The sequence below is a fragment of the Palaemon carinicauda genome, chromosome 4 (genome assembly GCF_036898095.1).
Source record: "Palaemon carinicauda isolate YSFRI2023 chromosome 4, ASM3689809v2, whole genome shotgun sequence".
Classification (NCBI taxonomy): domain Eukaryota; kingdom Metazoa; phylum Arthropoda; class Malacostraca; order Decapoda; family Palaemonidae; genus Palaemon; species Palaemon carinicauda.
The window spans coordinates 176370369-176391802 of NC_090728.1; the positions used below are offsets into that span (position 1 = coordinate 176370369).

A 21434-nucleotide genomic window follows, 5' to 3' on the forward strand; every position below is an offset into this window, starting at 1 on the left:
TTGGAACAGTGATGACATTAAAATAGATCTTTCATATATATATTATAAAATAGTCAAAAATAAGGTAGAATAGAAAAGTTAATACAAATCTACACTGTGAATAGAAAAGGTGTTTGTAAGGCCAGGGTCGTCCTCAAACGATAGGACGGTACTGCCGCGATTTACTGAACTCTTCTGATTCTTTTGGCCATGCATTCGCAATATGTGTGGCAGGACCGGGATGGGGTACCATGGGTATCCACTGGGGTTTAGGTAGAGAATTTGGCTGACCCTGTTCTACTATGATTTGCACTTCCGCTTGCTGTCTCATCTCCGTAGCCAAGACCTGTGCAATATGACAGATCAGCAACACGTAACAGTCGCGGATCAAACAATTCAGAGCTTCGAAGGCACAGATCAACCATCTTGTGCCTGCATTAGTCTCGTTATTATTTGCTTTCTTTTTCATCTACTTCTGTAACAGCACTAGTGTACCCTCAAGCAAGAAAACTCTACCACAAGACAGTGGAATACCATGGTACAGAGTCCATGACACTACCCAAGACTAAAGATCAATGGTTTGATTTTGAAGTGTCCTTCTAGAAGAGCTGCTTACCCCCAGCTAAAGTGTCTTTTCTACCTTTACCTAAAGGAAAGTAGCCACTGAACAATGACACTGCAGTAGTTAACCCCTTGAGCAAAGAAGAATGGTTTGGTAATATCGGGGTTTTTAGGTGTATGAGGACTGAGGAGAATGTGGAAAGAATAGGTCAGACTATTCAGTGTACAGTATGTGTAGGGTGTAGGCAAAGGAAAAATGAACCGTGAGTTGAGTGAGGGATCCAATGTAGTACTGTATCGCCAGGCAAAGGACCCAATAATTCTCTAGTGGTAGTATCTCAATGGATGGCTGATGGCCTGGCTAACCTACTAACTAAAATTATTACAGTAATTTTATATTTCTTATTTGTTGCTACGTTAATACAAACCTTCATCATTTATATTACTGTTTTGCTATGACCAAAATTAAGGAAATCTTGTTGGTCTGGCAACATTGTATGGTTGCCCCATGTTCCCACTTGCGCTGGACGGGTAGGAACGTGCGGCTCAATCCGCACTTTACTCTTGGTTGTTGTGGTGAAGAAATGTCTGTTTGACCAGTGTCCACGCTTTGCTATTGTGCTTTTCTTTTCCAGTCCTTTTATTATGAGTGCCTCTCAAGTATATATGAGAACTTACTGTGGCCTTGAAGGTTGTCCTTGTGGTACCTTCATAAGTTTGACGGAGGTAGATCCCTATCCTTATGTCCTGCATGAGGAGGTAAGAGGTATTCCATTTCTTCTTCATGTGAGATTTGTAGGAAATAGTTGTCTTCCCAATGGGAGAAATTCAGTAACTCATAAGAAGAAAGCTAAAAGTGGTCGTTTCCCCTCTGCCTCTTCCTCCAAAGAGAGCAAGAAGCAGAAATCATCTCTGACAAGCCCTGAATTTGCTGTCAGCCCTTTATCAGAATTTTTCTTTATGATTATTCGCCTTGGTGTGCAACACGCAAATACTCTTGATGTTTGCAAGAAAATTTGTGATCGTAAGGTTGCGACTACTGCACTCCCTATGCTAAGATTACGAATTGTAGAAAGGAATGAAACTACTCCCACAAGGATACGCTGACAAGTTTTTGAGTGTACCTTGATCTCTTACAAAGATATTGGGTAAGGATTTTGGGCTACAAAGATCTCGTGCTTTACTTAATCCCCGCCGGATTCAGGGCTTTCTGTGGAGCTTAAGTTTTCCAATTTAACTCTCCTGATAGTCTGCAGCAACATGACCCCTCACAGAAGATCCCAAGTGAGACCAATGTCGCTAGATCCTTGACCGCAAATGAACAGAGGGTCTAGGTCACCGAAATGTACCTCTTTCGTTGACAGTTATAGGTTGTCCCCAATTGAGTTCGTCTCTCAAACACTTATCTTCAGACTTAGACTTCCCGAAAGGAGTTACTCAAGCAGAGGTAATGGAAGAACCTTGTTTACCCTTCCAAATGGGTTCCAAGTAAGACAACAAAACTGCTCCAATGAGATCCTTGGGCCGCTTCGCCAAAGTTCTGCTAAAGAGAAATCAGGATGCGTTAGATAAAGTTTCACCCTGAAGATTTTTTTTTCCCTGATAAAAATTATTCAACTTCCACATTCCAAGACACTGGTCAGGTACAGCGTGTTCACAGGGAAAGGTAAGCACTATGACTATTCCCCACACAGAGCTGAACCTTTCTAACGGAGTGACTCCTGAGTCGGTACTACCTCAAGCAGCTGGCCTATTGGGGAACGAGAATGAGGCAGTATCAGAATCTTAATCCCTGCTGGTTCTCGCTGGTTCGCGCATCAATTTAGACTGCTACTAGGTGGTTGTACTCATCTGTTTGGTATTGCATGGTTCTGTCGGTGCATCATCTCAACTGCTTGAAATTAATTTCCTGAAAGTTCCAGATGTAATCTAAGTGACTGATCAGTGTACTGGCAAGGGTCTGGGGCTTTACCACCACGGTCCGGTAATTAGCGGCTACTGCCGACACATTTTTAAGTTTTTAATTTCTGAGTTCCAGCTACACTTGAATCGGTGTCCTAAGTAAAAGACCTGGGTTTGTTTAGTTAGGAAAAATACAAATTACTTTTAAAACTTGTGATTGAATTGTTGAATTTAGTAAATTTATATCATGAAAAATAAATTTCTCATACAGAACATTGTCCTTCCTCCTAGACCTGATTCTGAGACAATTGTGCTAAATTCTCAATCCTTGAAGTTCTCAATAGTGATATGTGTTTATTTGAGGAAAAAGTACTGAAGAAAACTGTTGTCTAAGTAATTATTTATTTGTCCAGCACACACAGTTCATGTACTCCTCAAATGTCAAGGCAGTGGAGATTGCTTAGACCTCTTTGGGTCTAATCCATAGTTCTGCTTAGGCCTATTCAGGAACTTTTGTAAATTTTGGATAGATTTCTTCTTTGAGTACTGTATAAGAATCAGTATTTGGAAAAGCAACTTTTAACCATTTCTGATTTTTAATGAAACTGCTATTTGTTCCGTAACCGAAATACAAACCACGCTATTCACATTGGGTTTACTTTCGGCGTAGCTGAAATTGACGAGCCAATAGATTTTAACGAGGGTTAACTACCCCCGCGCTAGTTAGCGGGGGTAGGGGAAGGAGTAGCTTGCTACCCCTTCCCCCCCACACACCGGTGATTTGCTTCACTTCGCTTTTGGCTTGGACGATGTGCAGACGTGTCTGTTTATCGTCCTCGTTGTTGACAGCCTTAATCCTTTTTCTTTGCTTTTCCTCAGCTGTGTGTTTGGAAGTTGGCCTCGCCCTTTGGTATTCATCATGCGCAAGTGTCCTGGGATCGCCGGCCGCCCTTGCGGCACCTTCATGTCGGCGGTGGATACCGATCCTCACACCCTTTGCCCGCAGTGTCGAGGCCGACGGTGTGATAGGGAAAATACGTGCAGTGAGTGTAGGGAGTGGTCTGCCTCCCAGTGGGAGAGGTTTGCCCGCCAGCGTAAGAAGAAGTCCAAGAGAGACCGTTCTCCTTCTGGGGTTGCCCTGAAGGAGGAAGGCTCTAGGGACTCTTCTTCCGCCGCCCAAACCTCCTCCGAAGCTCCCACTCGTCCGGCCTCTGGTGAGAGGCCTCCGAGTGGTAGCGCAGACTCTTGTTCTGTTTCCCGACCTCGGGGTGCGGGAGAGGGCGTCGCCTCCCATAGCAGGGGAGGATTTTGGTAATGTTGATAACTCTGTGTCTAACGATGATCTTTTTAAATATTAAACTTAGCCGGTGAATATATAAATAGCTGACGTCTCCGACGGTCGACAGATTCCAAAAACTCGCGAGCGATCGCCATGAAGGTTGTCGGGTGTGCCCACCAGCGCCGACTATCGGCCAGATACCGCATATACTTCTCAACCAAACCAGTTCTTCTCTGTCGGTGGTCTAGACAACACTGGTTCCGCTCGCGCTTGACCTCGAGTTTTCTACCGAATTGGTGAAGTACTTGGTTTTGGTTTTATTGCTTTCGCTGTGTTGGTTTTTTGCTTCAATAAAACTCTTGAAACCCTTTTTTGATTTTTGTTGATGAACTTGGCTTCCCTTCGGATTTTCTTTGGATTTTCATAATGGCTGACCCTTCTATCTATCGTAAATGTGCGAAAGACTGTAACAAACGTCTTCCGAAAGCTTCTATCGATCCTCATACTATTTGTGCTAATTGCCGGGGTAAATCCTGTCAATTAAGAGATCGGTGTGAGGAATGTGTGGTTTTATCGAAATTCGAGTGGTTGGAGTATGAGAAATATACTCGGAAACTCGAAAGAGATAGTGTGAGGAGAAGCTCTTCTAGATCTATAGATTTTTCCTCTTCCCATGCCCCTGAACCTAATCCTTCCCCTGTAGTGGTAGTTTCTGAACCCCCTATTGGCACACGTGAACCTTCAATGCGTGAAATGTTATTGGCTATTCAAGCGTTGGGTGAGAAGGTCGAAACCTTGGCATCGGACAGAAACCAGCTTATGTCCGACGTTAAGCTTTTAAAGAGTCAAAGTGGTAAAGTGGAAAGTTAAAGTGGTAAAGTGGAAAGTGCGACTAATGTGTATAGTGTTGCGACGGAGGGTTCGTCTGTTCGTGCTTGTCGCTTACCTAGTCCGAGACCTCTTTCAAGCTCCCCTGCACCAGGGAGAAGGAATGTCGTAGGACTTAAGGGAGTGAGAGGTGTAAACCAACGTACAGACGTTCCCTCAAAGGTATCAGACGTTGCTCCTCAAGCATGTCCTTACCATAAGACGGGAGAAACTAAGTTCTCCTCGTCTTCCGATGATTTGCCTCATAAGAAACCTTGGCGTAAGGTTTCAAGACCCTTAAAACGCGTCAGTCCATTCAGGACAGGTCCAGCGTCCTGGCTGTAGTCATTGGGACAGCTCTGACCGTATTCAGTCATCGGATGGCTGTTCGCCTGTTAATCGTAAACGTGACGCTGAGTCCGAGGGTCTCGTTCGGTGCGATGACTGGCATGCACAGACGTTGCCGACGTCACGGCCCGTTTCGACTCCTTTTGACCCGAAGTGGAGTGTCTTACAAGACATGCAGTTGAAACTTTCATCCTTAATGGAGGTTTATGAGCATGACCAGGTTCGTAAAGATCCTTTGCTTGCGGTTCGCCAGTCCGACAAGCGTGACTCTGGTCTTCAACCGCCTAAGCGAGATTTGTCTCGTCATTTTGACGTTAGCGCTAATGTTATCGGTGCTGTTAAACGTGACTCTGATCGTGTTCCTCGTCAGTCACGTCAGTTACGTGACGTGGAACGTCATTTGCCGCAGTCTCAAGGTGACGTTCAGCTACAATCACCGCAGTCTCGACGTGACGTTCGTCGGTCGACTCCGTTGTCCCAACGTGACGTCGAACGTCAGTCGCCGCGGTCGGTTGTTGTTTTTCAACCTCAAGTCCTGTAGTCTGTACAGTCCCGACGTGATGTCTAACGTCAGTCACCACAGTCTGTTGTTGTTTGTCAGCCTCAAGACTTTCAGTCTTTGCAGTCTCGACGTGACGTCGTTACCTCTGCTTTTGCTGCGGCCCCGTCGCATATTGATATAGCCTGTCAATCGTTATCTCCTCGGCATGCTTCTCCGTGTCGCGAGACTTTGCCTTTGTCGGATGATGTTCCTGCGGATGAGGAAGTTGTTGATCCCATTCCCGCTGATGTTCTTTTGGGGACTCTTTCGGATGGGGAGGAGCCTAGGGTTGCTCAGCGATCCCTTGACTTTAAGAAGATAATGCTTATCTTTAAGGATCTGTTTCCCGATCATTTTGTTTCTGCTGCTCCTCGTTCACCTCCATCTGAGTTCACGCTGGGCCTGACTTCTTCGACTCCGTCGTTCACGAAGTTGGTGCTCTCTCGCTCTTCTAAGAGAGCTTTGCGTTTGTTGGGAGACTGGTTAATGTCTAGGAGGAATTTGGGGAAGTCCTCTTTTGCCTTTCCCCCTTTCAAATTGGCTTCTCGTGCGAGCGTCTGGTATGACAGGAGAAGTTCTCGGCTTGGGGGTGCCTGCCTCTGCCCAAGGAGACTTCTCAAGCCTTGTAGACTCTCCTCGTCGTCTGGCCATGAGACGCTCGAAGGTTTGCTGGTCCTCTACAGATCTGGATTATCTCCTTAAAGGAATTTTCCATGCCTTCGAGGTTTTCAATTTTTTGGATTGGTCCCTGGGAGCCTTGAGTAGGAAAGTCTCGTCAGCGGACCGGGATGTCTCTATTCAGATAATGTCGTGCATGGACAAGGCAATAAGGGATGGCTCTAATGAACTTGCTGCTACGTTCACAGCAGGGGTTCTTAAGAAGAGAGAGACTCTGTGTTCTTTTCTTTCTGCAGGGGTCACTCCTTGTCAGAGGTCAGAACTTCTCTTTGCGCCCTTGTCTTCTGCTTTGTTCCCTCAACAGCTTATTAGAGATATCGCGGCGTCTCTTGTACAGAAGGACACTCATGATGTAATGGCCACGTCTGCTCGTAAGGCTGTACCTTCGTCTTCTCATGTCAGCTGACCTAAGTTTGACACGCCAGCGGCAAGGTTTATCCCGCCTTTTCGTGGCAGAGCTCCCAGTAGGGGAGGCTCTCGTGCCGATAGCAAGCGAGGCAAGAAGAGAGGATCTAAATCCTCCCGTGTCAGAGTCTGACTGCCCACGTCCTCAGACAGCAGTAGGAGCCAGATTGACCAACTTCTGGCAGGCCTGGGAGAAGAGGGGTGCAGACCGGGAGTCTGTTTTGTTGCTGAAGGAGGGTTACAAAATTCCTTTTGTACGAAGACCTCCTCTGGTAAAAGTTCCGATAGACCTCTCTCCCAGGTATCGAGAGGAGACAAAGAGACAGGCGTTACATCTTGAGGTGTCTCTGTTGTTAGAAAAGGGGGCGGTGGTGAAAGTCTCGGACCTTCAATCCCCAGGTTTTTACAACCGTCTCTTCCTGGTTCCGAAGAACACAGGAGGTTGGAGGCCGGTGCTGGATGTAAGTGCTCTCAACGTGTTTGTTGTAAAAACAAAGTTCACGATGGAGACCACCAAATCCGTTTTGGCAGCAGTCAGAGAGGGCGACTGGATGGTCTCTCTCGACTTGCAGGATGCGTACTTCCACATTCCGATACATCCAGACTCTCAACATTATCTGAGGTTTGTGTACAGAAAGGTGGTGTATCAATTCCGAGCACTGCTTCGGCCTCAGCCCTGCTCCTCTTGTTTTTACGAGGCTCATGCGAAATGTAGCGGAGTTCCTACATTTATCGGGGATCAGAGCCTCCCTGTATTTGGACGACTGGTTACTCGGAGCGTCGTCCCGTCATCGCTGTCTGCAGGACCTACAGTGGACTTTGGATCTTGCGAAAGAGTTAGGCCTCTTGGTGAACATGGAGAAGTCACAACTGACTCCATCCCAGACCATTCTCTATTTGGGGATGGAGATACAGAGTCGAGTTTTTTGGGGTTTTCCGTCTGCCAACAGGATCGAGCAGGCTTTGCTCAAAGTCCGTCTCGTGCAAGAGAAAAACCGTTGCTCTGTGAGAGATTGGATGAGCCTCCTGGGGACGCTTTCGTCTCTGGAACAGTTTATCTCGCTAGGGAGACTCAACCTGCGCCCTCTCCAGTTCCACCTAGACTCCCATTGGAACAAGGAGAAGACTTTAGAGACGGTCTCGATTCCAATCTCCGATCCAGTCAAGACTTGCCCAGCTTGGTGGGACAGCAACATAAGACTTCGGGAAGGTCTTTCTCTGGCAGTCAAGAACCCAAACCATGTGTTGTTTTCAGACGCATCGGATTTGGGTTTGGGGGCGACTCTGGACAATCTGGAATGCTCGGGTCTTTTGTCCGCAGACCAGAGGAGTCTTCACATAAACTGCAAAGAGCTGTTAGCAGTCCATCTAGCACTAAGGAGTTTCGAGAGAGTGATTCGAAACAAGGTGGTGGAGGTGAATGCAGACAATACCACGGCCTTGGCTTACATCTCGAAGCAAGGAGGCACTCACTCCAACGCTCTTTTCGTCATCGCAAGGGACCTTCTCATTTGGTCAAAAGATCGAAACATCTCTCTTTTGACGAGGTTCGTCCAAGGGAAGTTGAATGTCTTGGCGGACTGTCTCAGTCGAAGAGGTCAGGTGGTTCCTACGGAGTGGACTCTCCACAAAGATGTGTGCGAGAGACTTTGGATGACTTGGGGTCAACCCACCATCGATCTCTTTGCGACCTCGTTGACGAAAAGGCTCCCGACTTATTGCTCTCCGGTCCCAGATCCAGAGGCGGCCCACATAGACGCTTTTCTTCTGGACTGGTCTCACCTGGACGTTTATGCCTTTCCACCTTTCAAGATCCTAAACAAGGTGCTGCAGAAGTTCGCCTCTCACGAAGGGACCAGGTTGACGTTGGTTGCTCCCCTCTGGCCCGCGAGAGAGTGGTTCACAGAGGTACTTCTATGGCTGGTAGACGTTCCAAGAAGTCTACCGTTGCGGATGGATCTCTTACGACAGCCTAGCGTAAAGAGACTTCATCAAAGCCTCCCCGCGCTTCGTCTAATTGCCTTCAGACTATCGAAAGACTCTCTAGAGCTCGAGGGTTTTCGAAGGAGGCAGCTAGAGCAATCGCAAGGGCTAGAAGATCATCTACCATCAAGATCTATCAGTCGAAATGGGAGGTATTTAGAGACTGGTGCAAGTCCTCCTCTATTTCCTCTTCCAGTGCCTCTGTAGCGCAGATTGCGGATTTTCTGCTTTATCTGAGAAACGGTCGCTCCTTCTCTGCATCCACCATTAAAGGCTACAGAAGCATGTTACTGTTTTCAGGCATAGAGGTTTGGATCTTTCTAATAACAAAGATCTCCAAGACCTGCTTAAGTCTTTCGAGACTTCCAAGGAGCGTCATATTTCGACTCCTGCTTGGAACTTGGACGTGGTCCTACAGTTCCTTATGTCAGACAGGTTTGAACCGTTAAATTCAGCCTCCCTGAAGGATCTTACCCTCAAGACACTTTTTTTTGGTGAGCTTGGCTTCGGCTAAAAGGGTTAGTGAGATACATGCTTTTAGCAAGAACATCGGCTTCTCAGCTAATAAAGCAGTATGTTCTTTTCAACTTGGTTTTTTGGCCAAGAATGAACCTCTGTCTCGTTCTTGGCCTAAATCATTTGAAATCCCTAGTCTTTCTGAGATTGTGGGTAATGAAGTTGAAAGAGTGCTGTGCCCCGTTAGAGCTCTTAAATTTTATTTATCCAGAACTAAACCGCTACGAGGTTGTTCAGAGGCTTTATGGTGCTCCGTTAAAAAGCCCTCTTTGCCCATGTCTAAGAATGCGTTATCTTATTTTATTAGACTTTTGATTCGGGAGGCACTCTCATTTAAGTGAGAAGGATCGTAATTTACTTAAAGTCAAGGCTCATGAAGTTAGAGCGATAGCAACTTCGGTAGCGTTTAAGCAAAATAGATCCCTTAAAAGTATTATGGACGCGACCTTTTGGAGAAGCAAGTCGGTATTCGCTTCATATTACTTGAAAGACGTCCAGACTCTTTATGAGGACTGCTACACACTGGGACCATTCGTAGCAGCGAGTGCAGTAGTGGGTGAAGGCTCTACCACTACATTCCCTTAATCCCAATATCCTTTTAATCTACTCTTGAAATTTATAATCTTGTTTTGGGTTGTACGGGAGACTAAGAAGTCTTTCGCAATCTTTTTGATTTGGCGGGTGGTCAAAATATTGTTTCTTGAGAGCGCCCAGATTAAGGGTATTGATGAGGTCCTGTTATAGGGGTGTTCACCTTGGATATAGCAGCTCCTGGGAGTCTTTCAGCATCCTGAGAGGATCGCTGGGCTTCGTGAGGATAGCGGACTAATGAGGCAGAATAATCATCAGAGTCAGCTTCCTTACCAGGTACCTATACTTAAGTTTGTTTTTTGAATATTTGTCAAAAACTCTTGAGCAAATACGCCTTTATTGTTTTAATACTGGTCTCTACCCACCACCATGGGTGTGAATCAGCTGTTTATATATTCACCGGCTAAGTTTAATATTTAAAAATGATATTTTCATTATAAAATAAATTTTTGAATATACTTACCCGGTGAATATATAATATTAAAGGCCCTCCCTTCCTCCCCGATAGAGACCCTACGGACTGAGAAGAACTGGTTTGGTTGAGAAGTATATGCGGTATCTGGCCGATAGTCGGCGCTGGTGGGCACACCCGACAACCTTCATGGCGATCGCTCGCGAGTTTTTGGAATCTGTCGACCGTTGGAGATGTCAGCTATTTATATATTCACCGGGTAAGTATTTTCAAAAATTTATTTTATAATGAAAATATCAATTTTTCAGCTTTGGGCTTCCTTGGGGCTTAAGGGCCTGCCCTCCAAGGAAGCCCTGTTTGACCTTATCCAGTTGGGGCCACTGTCAAGCAGTCGCCGGTGATAGCAGAGGTAGATCCACTGTCTATCGTCGACGTCGTGGTGGCAGAGGCTTCCGACGGGTCTGGTCAGACCTCTGCGGCTCCTGACGTTGCTGAAGGCTCTCCTCCCCCTTCCGAACATCCTTCGAAGGGGGAAGGGGGTCCCACGGTCTCTCCTGCGGCTACGTCTCCCCCTCGGGGGAGCGCTTTTACTGAGACTCCTCTTCGGAGGACTGACGATCCTGATGACCTCCCTCGTGGCTGCCTTCGCCGTAAGGCTCGTTGTCCTCTTCGTCGCAGGGGCCTCCCGTCTCCCTATAAGGGTGTCAAGAGGCGCCTCTTTGAGTCTTCGCCTCCTCCGTCCTCCAGTGAGGACCCTCCTCGCCGGGAGCAGACTGTAGCAGCCGCTTCCTTAGACCTCTCCGGGGATCGTTCGCATTCTCCCACGCCTGGACCTTCCACCTCCTGCGCAGATGGCCAGCAGTCTTCTGATCTTGTCAACCGACGGGCACCGGTCCCTTCGGGGCAAAGGGATGTCTCCCACGGTGTGGGGGCTTCCCTTGCGCGTCAGGGTTCCCCTGCCCGTTCATGCGCAGTAGCGCGTAAGCGCTCTCCATGCTTGAAGTCTCCTGACTCACCTTGCCAGCGCTCTCCTGTTCGTCAGCGCTCTCCTGTTCGTCAGCGCTCTCCTGATCGCCAGCGATCTGATGGTCAACGCCCCCCTGCTCGCCAGCGCTCTCCTGTGGACAACGTACATCCTCCTGTTCCTGTTACGCGCCCAGCGCGCCAACGGTCACCTGAGCGCACAAGATCTCCTGCTCGTCAGCGCGCACCTGCGCCTCCTGTTCCTGACACGCGGACTGTGCTCCCATGCTCGCCCATGCGCCCTAGAACTCCGGTTCTGGACGCGGGCAAGGATTTAACTCCTCCTCGCCCTCGCGTTTCTGCTCGTCATCTTTCTCCTGCGCAGCAACGCGCACGGTCTCCTGCGCGTACATCCAGAGTTCTTGCACGCCCACGCGCCCATGCGCCTTCTCTTCTTGAGCCCGTTTGTGAGCGTTCGCCTTTGCGCGTCGCCCCTCTTGCTCCTGCGCAGTCTTCTACGCGTCGTCTGCCTGCGCGTCAGCGATCACCAGCGCGTCTGCGATCTCCAATGCGTCAGCGTTCTCCTGCTCGTCAGCGATCTCCTGCGCGTCAGCGATCTTCTGCGCGTCAGCTCTCCCCTGAGTCCCAGCGATATCCTGACCGCCCGCGTGATCCATCGCCTGCACGCAAGCGCGCTCCTACGCGTCAGCGCCAATCAGATCTTGACAGACATAGGTCTCCTGCGATCAACTCTCCCACATGCGGTCGTTCGCCTGCGCGTTCTACGCGCCATCGCTCTCCAACGCGCCCTCACGCTCCAACGCGCCATCGCTCGCCCACGCGTCACAGGTCTCCAGGACACCATCGTTCCCCTGCGCTGTACTTTTCTCCTGGCCCTCAGCGGTCTCCTGAGCGCCCACGCGTTCCTTCGCCAACGCGCCCACTCGGCCGCGCTCGTTTATCTCCGCGCGCTCCAGCAACCCTTCGTGCGCGATTCTTTGGTAACACCCCCGCGCGAGCGCCAGCGCGACCCCCGTTCTCGTCGGGTTCCGCAGCTCGCGACGGCAGCAGGGACGCGTGTTTCCAGGTCACAGTCAGGATCGCCTCCGTGTAAGCGCAGGTCTCTCTCGCAGGACAAGGAAGGATCGTCGGAGAGGTCAAGGCAACTTTCTTCCCCTTCCTTTTTGCAGGCAGTTCCATTTGTGTCCACTCCGAAGGGTCGACCGATCCCTTTCCCTCCAGCGGGAATTACGGACTCTGCGTCCGTATCTCGGCAGTCCTGGTTTGGTCCTCTGATGCGGGCGTTAGTGAAGGCTATGAAGCTGGCACTCGCCGATATAGGACTCAAGCCAACGACGGCCTCGCCCCCGCTGAAGAGGAGAGGAGTGGACTTCGTGGTGACTTCTCCCAGGGAAAAGTTGGTTCCTAAGAGGTCCGCCAGGAAGGCTCCTTCCCCTTCGCAGTCGTTTTCTCCTTCTCCTGTAGACGAGGACTTTCCGTCCTCAGGAGAGTCCAGCAAGCTCGGCACCAAGGGGGGGTCTCCTCCTCGTGGAGGGGAATCGTCTCGCGTGGAAGGTACCTTCCAGACTTCTTTGCTGGAGTCTTGTATCCCGCCCAGGAGGGAACCCAAGGACTCCAAGACGATTCCGAAGTCTTCTTCGCGAATTCGTCAGGAACCAGCCAGACCCCGGGAGAACGTCCACGCGTCTCCCCAGGAAGATCTTCCGGGGACAGGGGACTTAGCTGCCAGTCCGCAGGGAAGAGAGCAGCACGAGTCTGAGCATGCCTTCTGGCAGGTATTGGGCCTGATGAGGCAGCTCAACAGGTTCAAGGACCCGGTGATTGCCCCTCGTGAAAGCAAGGACACAGTCCTGGATCAGGTCTATGGAACTCAGAAGCCCCCAAAGGTCAGCGCACCTCTGCCCTGGTCCCAAGGGGTGAAGAGTGCCAGAGACAGGGCCAACGCTCAGCTCGCAGACCTCGCCTCCTCCAATCGTTCCTCTGCCGGGAACAGACTCCTCCCACCTCCTCGTCTCCAGCAGAGGAGGTATTTTGAGATCATGGGGGAGTCTAGCCTCGCTCTTCCCCTCCACCATTCGGTGGAAGAGCTTACTAGGGGAGTTCCTCTTGAGAAGCTCTACGCCAGGCAGGTGACGTTCTCGGCGTCGGAGATCCTGAGCCAGGAGGTCGCGAAGTGTGCCATGCAGGCCACTTCGTGGCTGGATGTCTGGCTGGGTTCTCTGGGCATCTTATTGCCCTCCGAGGATCTGTCTAAGGAGAGCAATAGGAAGGCCCTGGAGACCTTCCTCCTCTCAGGCACTCACTCCATTGAGTTCCTGGCACATCAGGTTACCAACCTGTGGGCCAACTCGGTGCTGAAGCGTCGTGATGCGGTGACCGAGAAGAACCACCCGAAGGTCCCCGCCGTGGACGTCTGCAGGCTCAGACACTCCTCCATCCTTGGGGGAAGTTTGTTTGAGCCCCAAGATATGGAACGTACAGCTGAGAGGTGGAAGAAGTCTAGCCAGGACTCCCTCCTCCAAAGGGCCCTTGCATCTCGGCCCTACAAGCCTCCAGCTCCGCAGCAACATCAGCAGCAGCCTTGCAGGACACCGAAGCAGGCGCCGGCAGCTAAGAAAGTGGTGTCTAAGCCCCAGCCCTTTCCTGCCAAGGACAAGAGGGGCGGTAAGTCCTCCAGGGGAGGCAAGACTCCTAGAGGAAGCGGCCGCGGCCGCAAACGCTAGGAGTGGCATTCCCCCCGCGTGTCCACCTGTGTGGGGATGCCTTCAAAGTTGCGTGCACAGGTGGCAGCAACATGGGGCCGATTCTTGGACGGTCTCCGTGATAGGCCAAGGTTATCGCGTCCCATTCACGACATCTCAACCTCCCCTGACAGCGAATCCAGTGTTGTTGAGCTCCTATGCCATGGGATCGGCAAAGGGGCTAGCCCTTCGGGCAGAAGTCGAGACCAAGCTCAAGAAGGATACTCTCCTGGAGGTCGTCGACGGCTCCCCAGGCTTCTTCAGTCAATACTTTCTTGTAAAGAAGGCGTCTGGAGGCTGGAGACCTGTCATCGACCTCTCAGCTCTGAACAAGTTTGTCAAGCAAACTCCGTTCAGCATGGAGACAGCGGACACGGTCAGACTTGGGTGAGACCACAAGACTTCATGTGCACACTGGATCTGAAGGACGCGTACTTCCAGATCCCAATCCATCCGTCTTCCAGGAAGTACTTGAGATTCAGCCTAGACAGCAAGACCTACCAGTTCAAGGTGCTGTGCTTCGGTCTCTCCACAGCACCTCAGGTATTCACCAGAGTGTTTACCCTGATTTCGTCTTGGGCGCACAGGAACGGCATCCGTCTCCTCCGATATCTGGACGACTGGCTGATCCTGGCAGACTTCTTCGACACCGAGACAGGCTCCTGGGACTTTGCCAAGATCTGGGGATCTTGGTAAATCTCGAAGTCCTCTCTGCAGCCGTCCCAACGACTGGTTTATCTAGGCATGTTGTTGTTAGACACCAATCTCCACAAAGCCTTTCCATCAGACGACAGGATAGCAAGGCTGAGGAGGGTGGCGGAACCCTTCCTCAGGCGGGAAGAGTTTCCAGCCCAATCGTGGTTGCGTCTCTTAGGTCTCAGGATGAGATCCCTGCAATGGCGGCTAAAGTCACGGTGGAGTCAAGGATCCGATTCCCCGGACTTTCTGGTCCCGATAGGACCCGCGGAACAGGCGGACCTGTGGTGGTGGCTGGTCGACGAGAACCTGCGAAAGGGAGTGGATCTTTTCGTCCTCTCCCCGGAATTGACACTGTTTTCGGACGCGTCAAAAGAAGGGTGGGGGGGCTCACATTCTGAACCAGAAGACCTCAGGCCTTTGGTCAGAATCAGAAAAGTACCTGCACATCAACCTGCTAGAAATGAAGGCCGTATTCCTGGCTCTTCAACAGTTCCAACGGACCCTGTCGGGTCACTCCATGGTGGTGATGAGCGACAACACCACGGTAGTGGCTTATATCAACAAGCAGGGAGGTACTTTTTCACATCAGCTATCCCATCTTGCAGTAGAGATTCTGAGGTGGACCGAAGTCCACTCGATAACACTATCAGCTCGCTTCATTCCTGGCAAGAGGAATGTGCTCGCCGACAGTCTGAGCAGGGCTTCGCAGATAGTGAGTACCGAGTGGTCTTTGGATCCTCAGATAGCCAACAAAGTCCTGACTTTGTGGGGTTCCCCGACGGTGGATCTGTTCGCGACAGCTTTGAATTTCAAGCTGCCCCTGTACTGTACTGCTCCCCAGTCCCGGACCCTAAGGCTCTCTGGCAAGATGCTTTCCAACAACGGTGGGACAACATCGACGTGTATGCCTTCCCACCGTTCTGTCTGATGAAAAGGGTGCTCAACAGGACCAGACTATCGGTCAACCTGTCGATGACTCTGATAGCTCCGCTATGGCATCAGGCGGAATGGTTCCTGAACCTTCTGCAGCTCCTGACGGAGCTCCCGAGAAAGCTTCCCCCACGACACGAGCTACTCAGACAGCCACATTGCAACATCTTCCACAAGGCCGTAGCCTCGCTTCGGCTTCACGCCTGGAGACTATCCAGCGTCTCCTCACGGAGAGAGGCTTTTCGCAACAGGTTGCGGAGAGAATGTCTCGGCACCTGCGAAAGTCCTCTGCGGGAGTCTACCAGGCGAAGTGGAGAGTCTTCTGTGGTTGGTGTCGTGGGAGGGGCATCTCTCCGCTCGATGCCACTATTCCAGCAATAGCGGAGTTTCTCGTTTATTTGCGGGAGGAAATGCGCCTTTCGGTCTCAGTGGTGAAAGGCTATCGCTCAGCCTTAAGCCTGGCTTTTAGGCTGAAAGGAGTGGACATTTCTTCCTCGCTGGAACTCTCTTTACTCATACGTAGCTATGAGCTTACCTGCCCTCAGTCGGAAGTGAGACCTCCTCCATGGAACGTGGTTCGGGTTCTCAGGGCTCTTAAGAGACCTCCTTTCGAACCATTATGCCAGGCCTCTGATCGCCACCTGACTTGGAAGACGGCTTTCCTGCTCGCGTTGGCCTCTGCCAAACGAGTTAGTGAACTTCATGGTCTCTCGTACGACATTGCCCATTCAAGGGGTTGGGGGGAGGTAACTTTCAGGTTCGTCCCTGAGTTTGTTGCCAAGACTCAGAACCCTGGAGTGCCGGACCCACGGTTCGACTCTTTTAGGGTCACGAGTCTCTGTTCTGTAACAAGCGACCCAGACCATCTGCTATTATGCCCAGTGAGGAGTCTGAGGCGTTACTTGAAGAGAACAGCTGCAGTTCGTCCTCGCGTGCAAGCACTTTTTGTTAGCACAGGCAGGACAAAGAGGAGGGTCACCAAGAATACCATCTCGGCTTCGATTCGAAGGGTCATCCACCACGCCTTGATTCTGGACCCTCCTCCGTCACGTCGTCCTAGGGCACACGACGTCAGGGGCATCGCTACGTCCCTGGCCTTCAAGAGAAACTTCTCTGTGACACAGGTGCTTCAAGCTGGGGTCTGGAAGCGTCAGACGACCTTCACAGCCCACTACCTGCAGGACGTGACCCACAGGAGCCTCGATACTTTTTCTATCGGCCACGTGTTGGCTGCACAACAGCTGGTCTAACCTCAGGCTCCTTGATGGACAAGTAGCAGTAGGTTAAGGGCGTTGTTACCCGGTTTTAGTCTGCGTGAATGAAAGAGTATGTCTGGCCCTTACTTCTTTCTTCATTCTCCCCTCTCTTGGGGAAAGCAGCATCCTGGTCTCCGCATAGCTGACCTCAACCTCTGCAGGTAAACCATGCTCCCTTGTGTTCCTAGTATTAAGTTTAATACTGTCGCGTCCCCCTTACCTTGACAAAGTGGTATTGGGAACGTCCTAGCCTAGATTCCTATCTAAGGGACTCAAGGTCAACTTCCTAGGACGAGTCACGCTCTTTCCTCCACACACAACTTACGTAGGCCGTTCGTTCTTTGCGGAGCAAGGAACTTGTGAGGTGCAGGGACTTCCTCTCTTGAGTGATACTGTACTCACTTGGAGTCGGAGTCCCCGGGTAAAGCCAAAGCCAGTAAGGCTGGGGACTTTCCACCCTTCCTAAGGGGTAAGTCACCCAATGTAAATAGCATGGTTTGTATTTCGGTTACGGAACAAATGACAAATTCGGAAATAATTTGTAATTTTCCTAACCATACAAACCTTAGCTATTTACACATTTGCCCGCCAGCCCTGTCCCCCAAGTCAAGTCCTACCTCTAAGGGAAGTGAAGCAAATCACCGGTGTGTGGGGGGGGAGGGGTAGCAAGCTACCCCTTCCCCTACCCCCGCTAACTAGCGCGGTGGGGTAGTTAACCCGCGTTAAAATCTATTGGCTCGTCAATTTCAGCTACGCCGAAAGTAAACCCAATGTAAATAGCTAAGGTTTTTATGGTTAGGAAAAATACAAATTATCTCCGAATTTGTCATATTTTACCCTGTACTGTAGTTGGTATTGATAATACATTATTGTTGATTTATTTCTGTCAGGGTAATTCAGAAAGGTTTGTTGTAAAGAAAATATTCAATATTAATGTTTCTTTTCAGAATACCATGCCTCGTCGGATTGATGATTCCCCAATGTCAGGTAGTGAAGAAGAGGAGGAGGAATTCTCAGTTGAAAAAGTAGTTGACAAGAGAATTCATGGTAATAAAGTAGAATACCTTCTCAAGTGGAAAGGCTATGGCAAGTACGTCATAAATTTTTTTGGTTGATAAATTTTGTACCTTTTTAGTTCCAAAATGCAATTTTGTAAATTGCTGTGGCTCCTTATGACAATTATTTATTATAGATTTCATTGTTTTATTCAAAGTTTGAAATGTAACTGGATAATTTATTGTTCATCTAATGTAATTATAAGTAATTGTTCCTAGGCAACATATGAACCCTCCTTAATGATGAAGATTGATTCAGCGCCAGCTGGAGACGGTAGTTTGAAATTGGAGAACGAGTAGTTATTCAGTTGGTGAAGGTTGCAAGTGGGGACCCTGCCTCCTTTCCCAGGCAGAGCGCTTCACTTTTGATTTGGCCACTGTTTAGTATGTGTGTACTGTCGGCACTTTACCAAACGTTTTAATTTTCTTTTGTTCCAACACGGAGACTTACCTCGAACTACTTTCTTAGGAGTACCTGGAATCTCCTCTCATCCAACCAGAGTTTTGTGTAGTTTACCCTACTTCCGTTTTCTGTGAGGACTACCTCAGGCGGAAGGATACGTGCCCTAAGGCTAATCCCGAGTCAGGCCCCGTGCTAGCTTGGGTCTCGACCCTCAGTAAGTTCTCTGGTCGCGTTGTGATATCTCGACACTCTCCTTATCTCAGTGCGACTCTTTGTGTCCCGCTTGTCTCCCACGTGTGTGTATCGCTGTGCTCTCCCTTGTGTTCTCGCAGTATCGCTTGATAACCTTGTGCCTTCCCTTGTGTTTCCACGTGTGATCCTTATCCTTTTATCCTTTCCATTGTGTTCCTGTGTCTTGCGGTGTTGTGTTAGTGCGTGATTGAGCATCCCCACCGTTGTCCTGGGCCTAGGGCCGGGAAGTCGTGTGGTGCGTGTTTATCCAAGCCGGAGGTAGATCTGCATTTCCTTTGCTCGTCCTGCAGGGGTAGTGTGTGTTCTCCATCGGACACGTGCCCGGAGTGCGTGTCGTGGAATGAGGTGCAGTGGGTACGTTTTGGTACGAAGAAAAAGAAGTCTTCCAAGAGGTCGCCCAGGAAGACTAGCACCTCTTCGCCTTTGACGTCCCCAGGAGGAAAGTCTGATGGGGTTTCCCTTCCATCTTCCCCTACCCAGAGTAGAGGACGAGATAAGTCCGTTGTGGGGAAGAAACCATCGGTTCTTTCCCAGGAGTCTTGTCTTCGGGATAGTGGGGTTGCTGCTTCTTTACAGGCAAGTGGGGGGCCTGAAGGTGAGGTTGGTGGGGGTCCTCGAGACGATGCCCTTATGCTTGCGGGTCACGTCTTGTCGGATGACCCCATGTGGAGTAAGAATGTCCCTGTTTCTTCGCCCGCTTCATGGGCTTATATTTCAGGTACCTCCGCTGCTGAAGGCGCCCCAGAGAAGGAAGACTCTTCGTTGGTGGATCCCCTCGCATGGATGCCCCCGAGGACGCCCTGTAGATCCCCGTTGAGGACGGAGGAGGGCCTTGGATCCTGGTTTCAGAATGTCGAGCGGCCGCGATCTCCCCCAGCTCTTCTTTCGTCAGTTCTGGATGTTTCTGCAACCTTCGACCTCCGGAACACAGCAAGTCGTCAAGCCGCCCACTCTCCATGCCCCTGCCCCGCGGACGTGTTAAGAGGATTCGTCAAAATCTTCAGCGGCAGGGTCCTCAGTCTCGTCGGAAGACGAAGCACAGAGGAGACATCGGCGAAAACGGTATAGATCCAGGAGAAGGCGCTCCCATTCGAGGTCACGTTCCAGGTCGCGGCATGGAAGAAGACGGTCCAGGTTCCCGAGGAGGAAATTCAGGAGGAGCAGATCTCCAAGGGAAGAATGGGTCCTCGTCCCCCGCAGTAAGCTCGCGGACTTCACTTCGATCCCGAGCACTTCGAGTTGGCTCCCCAGAGATAAGTCGCCAGGAAGGTCCTCCTCCAGCCACAAGCTTGACCCTCGGAGGGACGCGACCTCAAGAACCCCTTCCGACAGGCGTAAGACCGCGAAAGCGCCGACTCAATCCGCCCAGCGGAGGGAGTCACCTTTTCGGACGGGCAGCCTCGTCGAGTCATCGAAGGCAGCTCTGACTCTGGACAAGCAGGGACGGCTTCCTCCGTCGGGCAAGCCCACGGAAGCCCTCCATGATGAAGGACAGACAGAGGACAGAAGCGCTCGCCTCCGTGGCAGTGCCCATCCTACGACCACAACTTTGTGCGGAGGCGCCCGTCGGGACAGTGGCTCAACGCCAGACGGAGGACGCCGACGATGACACGGAGGCCGCGCCAGCGGAGGACTCGGCCTATAGGAGGGTGTTAGGCCTCATAAGGAAGCACCACAGGATAGAGGAACCTGTTCCCTCCGACGAAGATGTCTGGCGTTCTAGCCTCAATAGGCTAATGGAGGACCCCGTCCAACAAAAACCCTTCTTAGCTCTGCCTGTGGCCAGAGACTTGAGACTTTGTTGTACTCACGTCAAAAAGGTTGTGGCGGGCAATGCAGAAGCCCCCAAATCGCAAAGTACCTCGAAGTTACTCCAGGGACTGAGGTCCCAGAGTAAATTCTATTTGCCAGAAGGACAACGACCAGGAGCCTGTAAGATGGAAGCCTCCCTTGAAGTTTTAGGCCAGGGAGCCCCGGAAGACAGAGCCTCTTCATCTCCAATCTGTTTCTCCCAGTCAGAGGCGACGATGATGGAGGAGATGGCTAAGGACCTAGTCAACGTCACCTCCTGGTTAGACTGGTGGGCCTCGACTCTAGTTGGGCATCCAGGCCTCCTACGACCTATCAGTTCCAGCTAATCAAGCGCTCCTGAAGGAACTAATTATCTCGGGGAGGTAGGGCGTTAAAGTTTTCAACGTTCCAGTCTCTAGCTCAGTTGGCCAACTGGGTACTTAGAAGAAGGGACACGGTATTGAGCAAGTTGTCCAAGCGGATCCCGGACAGGGAGGCGAGGGCCTTGAGGACCCTGCCCGTGTGGGGTGACGTGCTTTTCCCCCTGAAGGAGGTGGAGGAGATTATGGAGAAGGTTATGAAGAGGAAGGAAGTGAGCATCCCCAGACCCCAAGCCATGAGGAGGCCCGCTCACAGGAGACCTGTGTCCGATGGCCCCACTACTCCTCGAGCCTCTCCTAGCCAGACAAGGAGAGACGTTCCTTCTACGTCTTGGTCGCAGCCGTCGTAGCCCCCCTGTAGAGAAGCACCGTCAGCTCCAGACACTTTTAGAACGTCATACTCCGCCTTCAGGAAAGGGCGTTCAGGTAGGTCCTCCAGAAGAAGATAGGGTGAGAGGCCCCCTACTCCTGCCCAAACCTCAGGTAGGGGGATGCCTCAGACTTATTTGGCAAGCATGGAAAGACCACGGAGCGGAACCGTGGACAGGACGGTGTTGAAGGAGGGGTACAGACTACCGTTCCTGGCAGAACCGCCACCTCTGATTCCGGCCAGACAGGCGGAGTGGTTGGCACTCAAGGATCCTTTAAAGAGGACAGCCTTACAGGAAGAAGTCTCCACGATGTTGGCGAAAGGAGCAATGGAAACGGTACAGCAACCAGGCCCGGGGTTCTACGGTCGACTTTCTGGTGGAGAAAGCGACAGGAGGTTGGAGACCGGTCATAGATCTGTCAGCCCTCAACAAGTTTGTGTGCAAGACCAACTTCAAGATCGACACCCTGAAGTCGGTCCTAGAGTCCTTGAGGGAAGGACGCTTATTTTC

At 50.8% G+C, this 21434-nt stretch overlaps 1 protein-coding gene across 2 annotated transcripts in view; it reads left to right on the forward strand.

Annotated features, from left to right (window-relative positions):
- Window positions 1–21434, forward strand: part of LOC137640223 (chromobox protein homolog 1-like) — a 73763-nt gene that overhangs the window by 33926 nt on the left and 18403 nt on the right. For both annotated transcript variants that reach the window (XM_068372784.1, XM_068372785.1), the window contains exon 2: window positions 17620–17762. In XM_068372784.1, the coding sequence (XP_068228885.1) occupies window positions 17626–17762 (137 nt within the window). In that variant the 5' untranslated portion in view covers window positions 17620–17625. The remainder of the gene's footprint in view (window positions 1–17619; window positions 17763–21434) is intronic.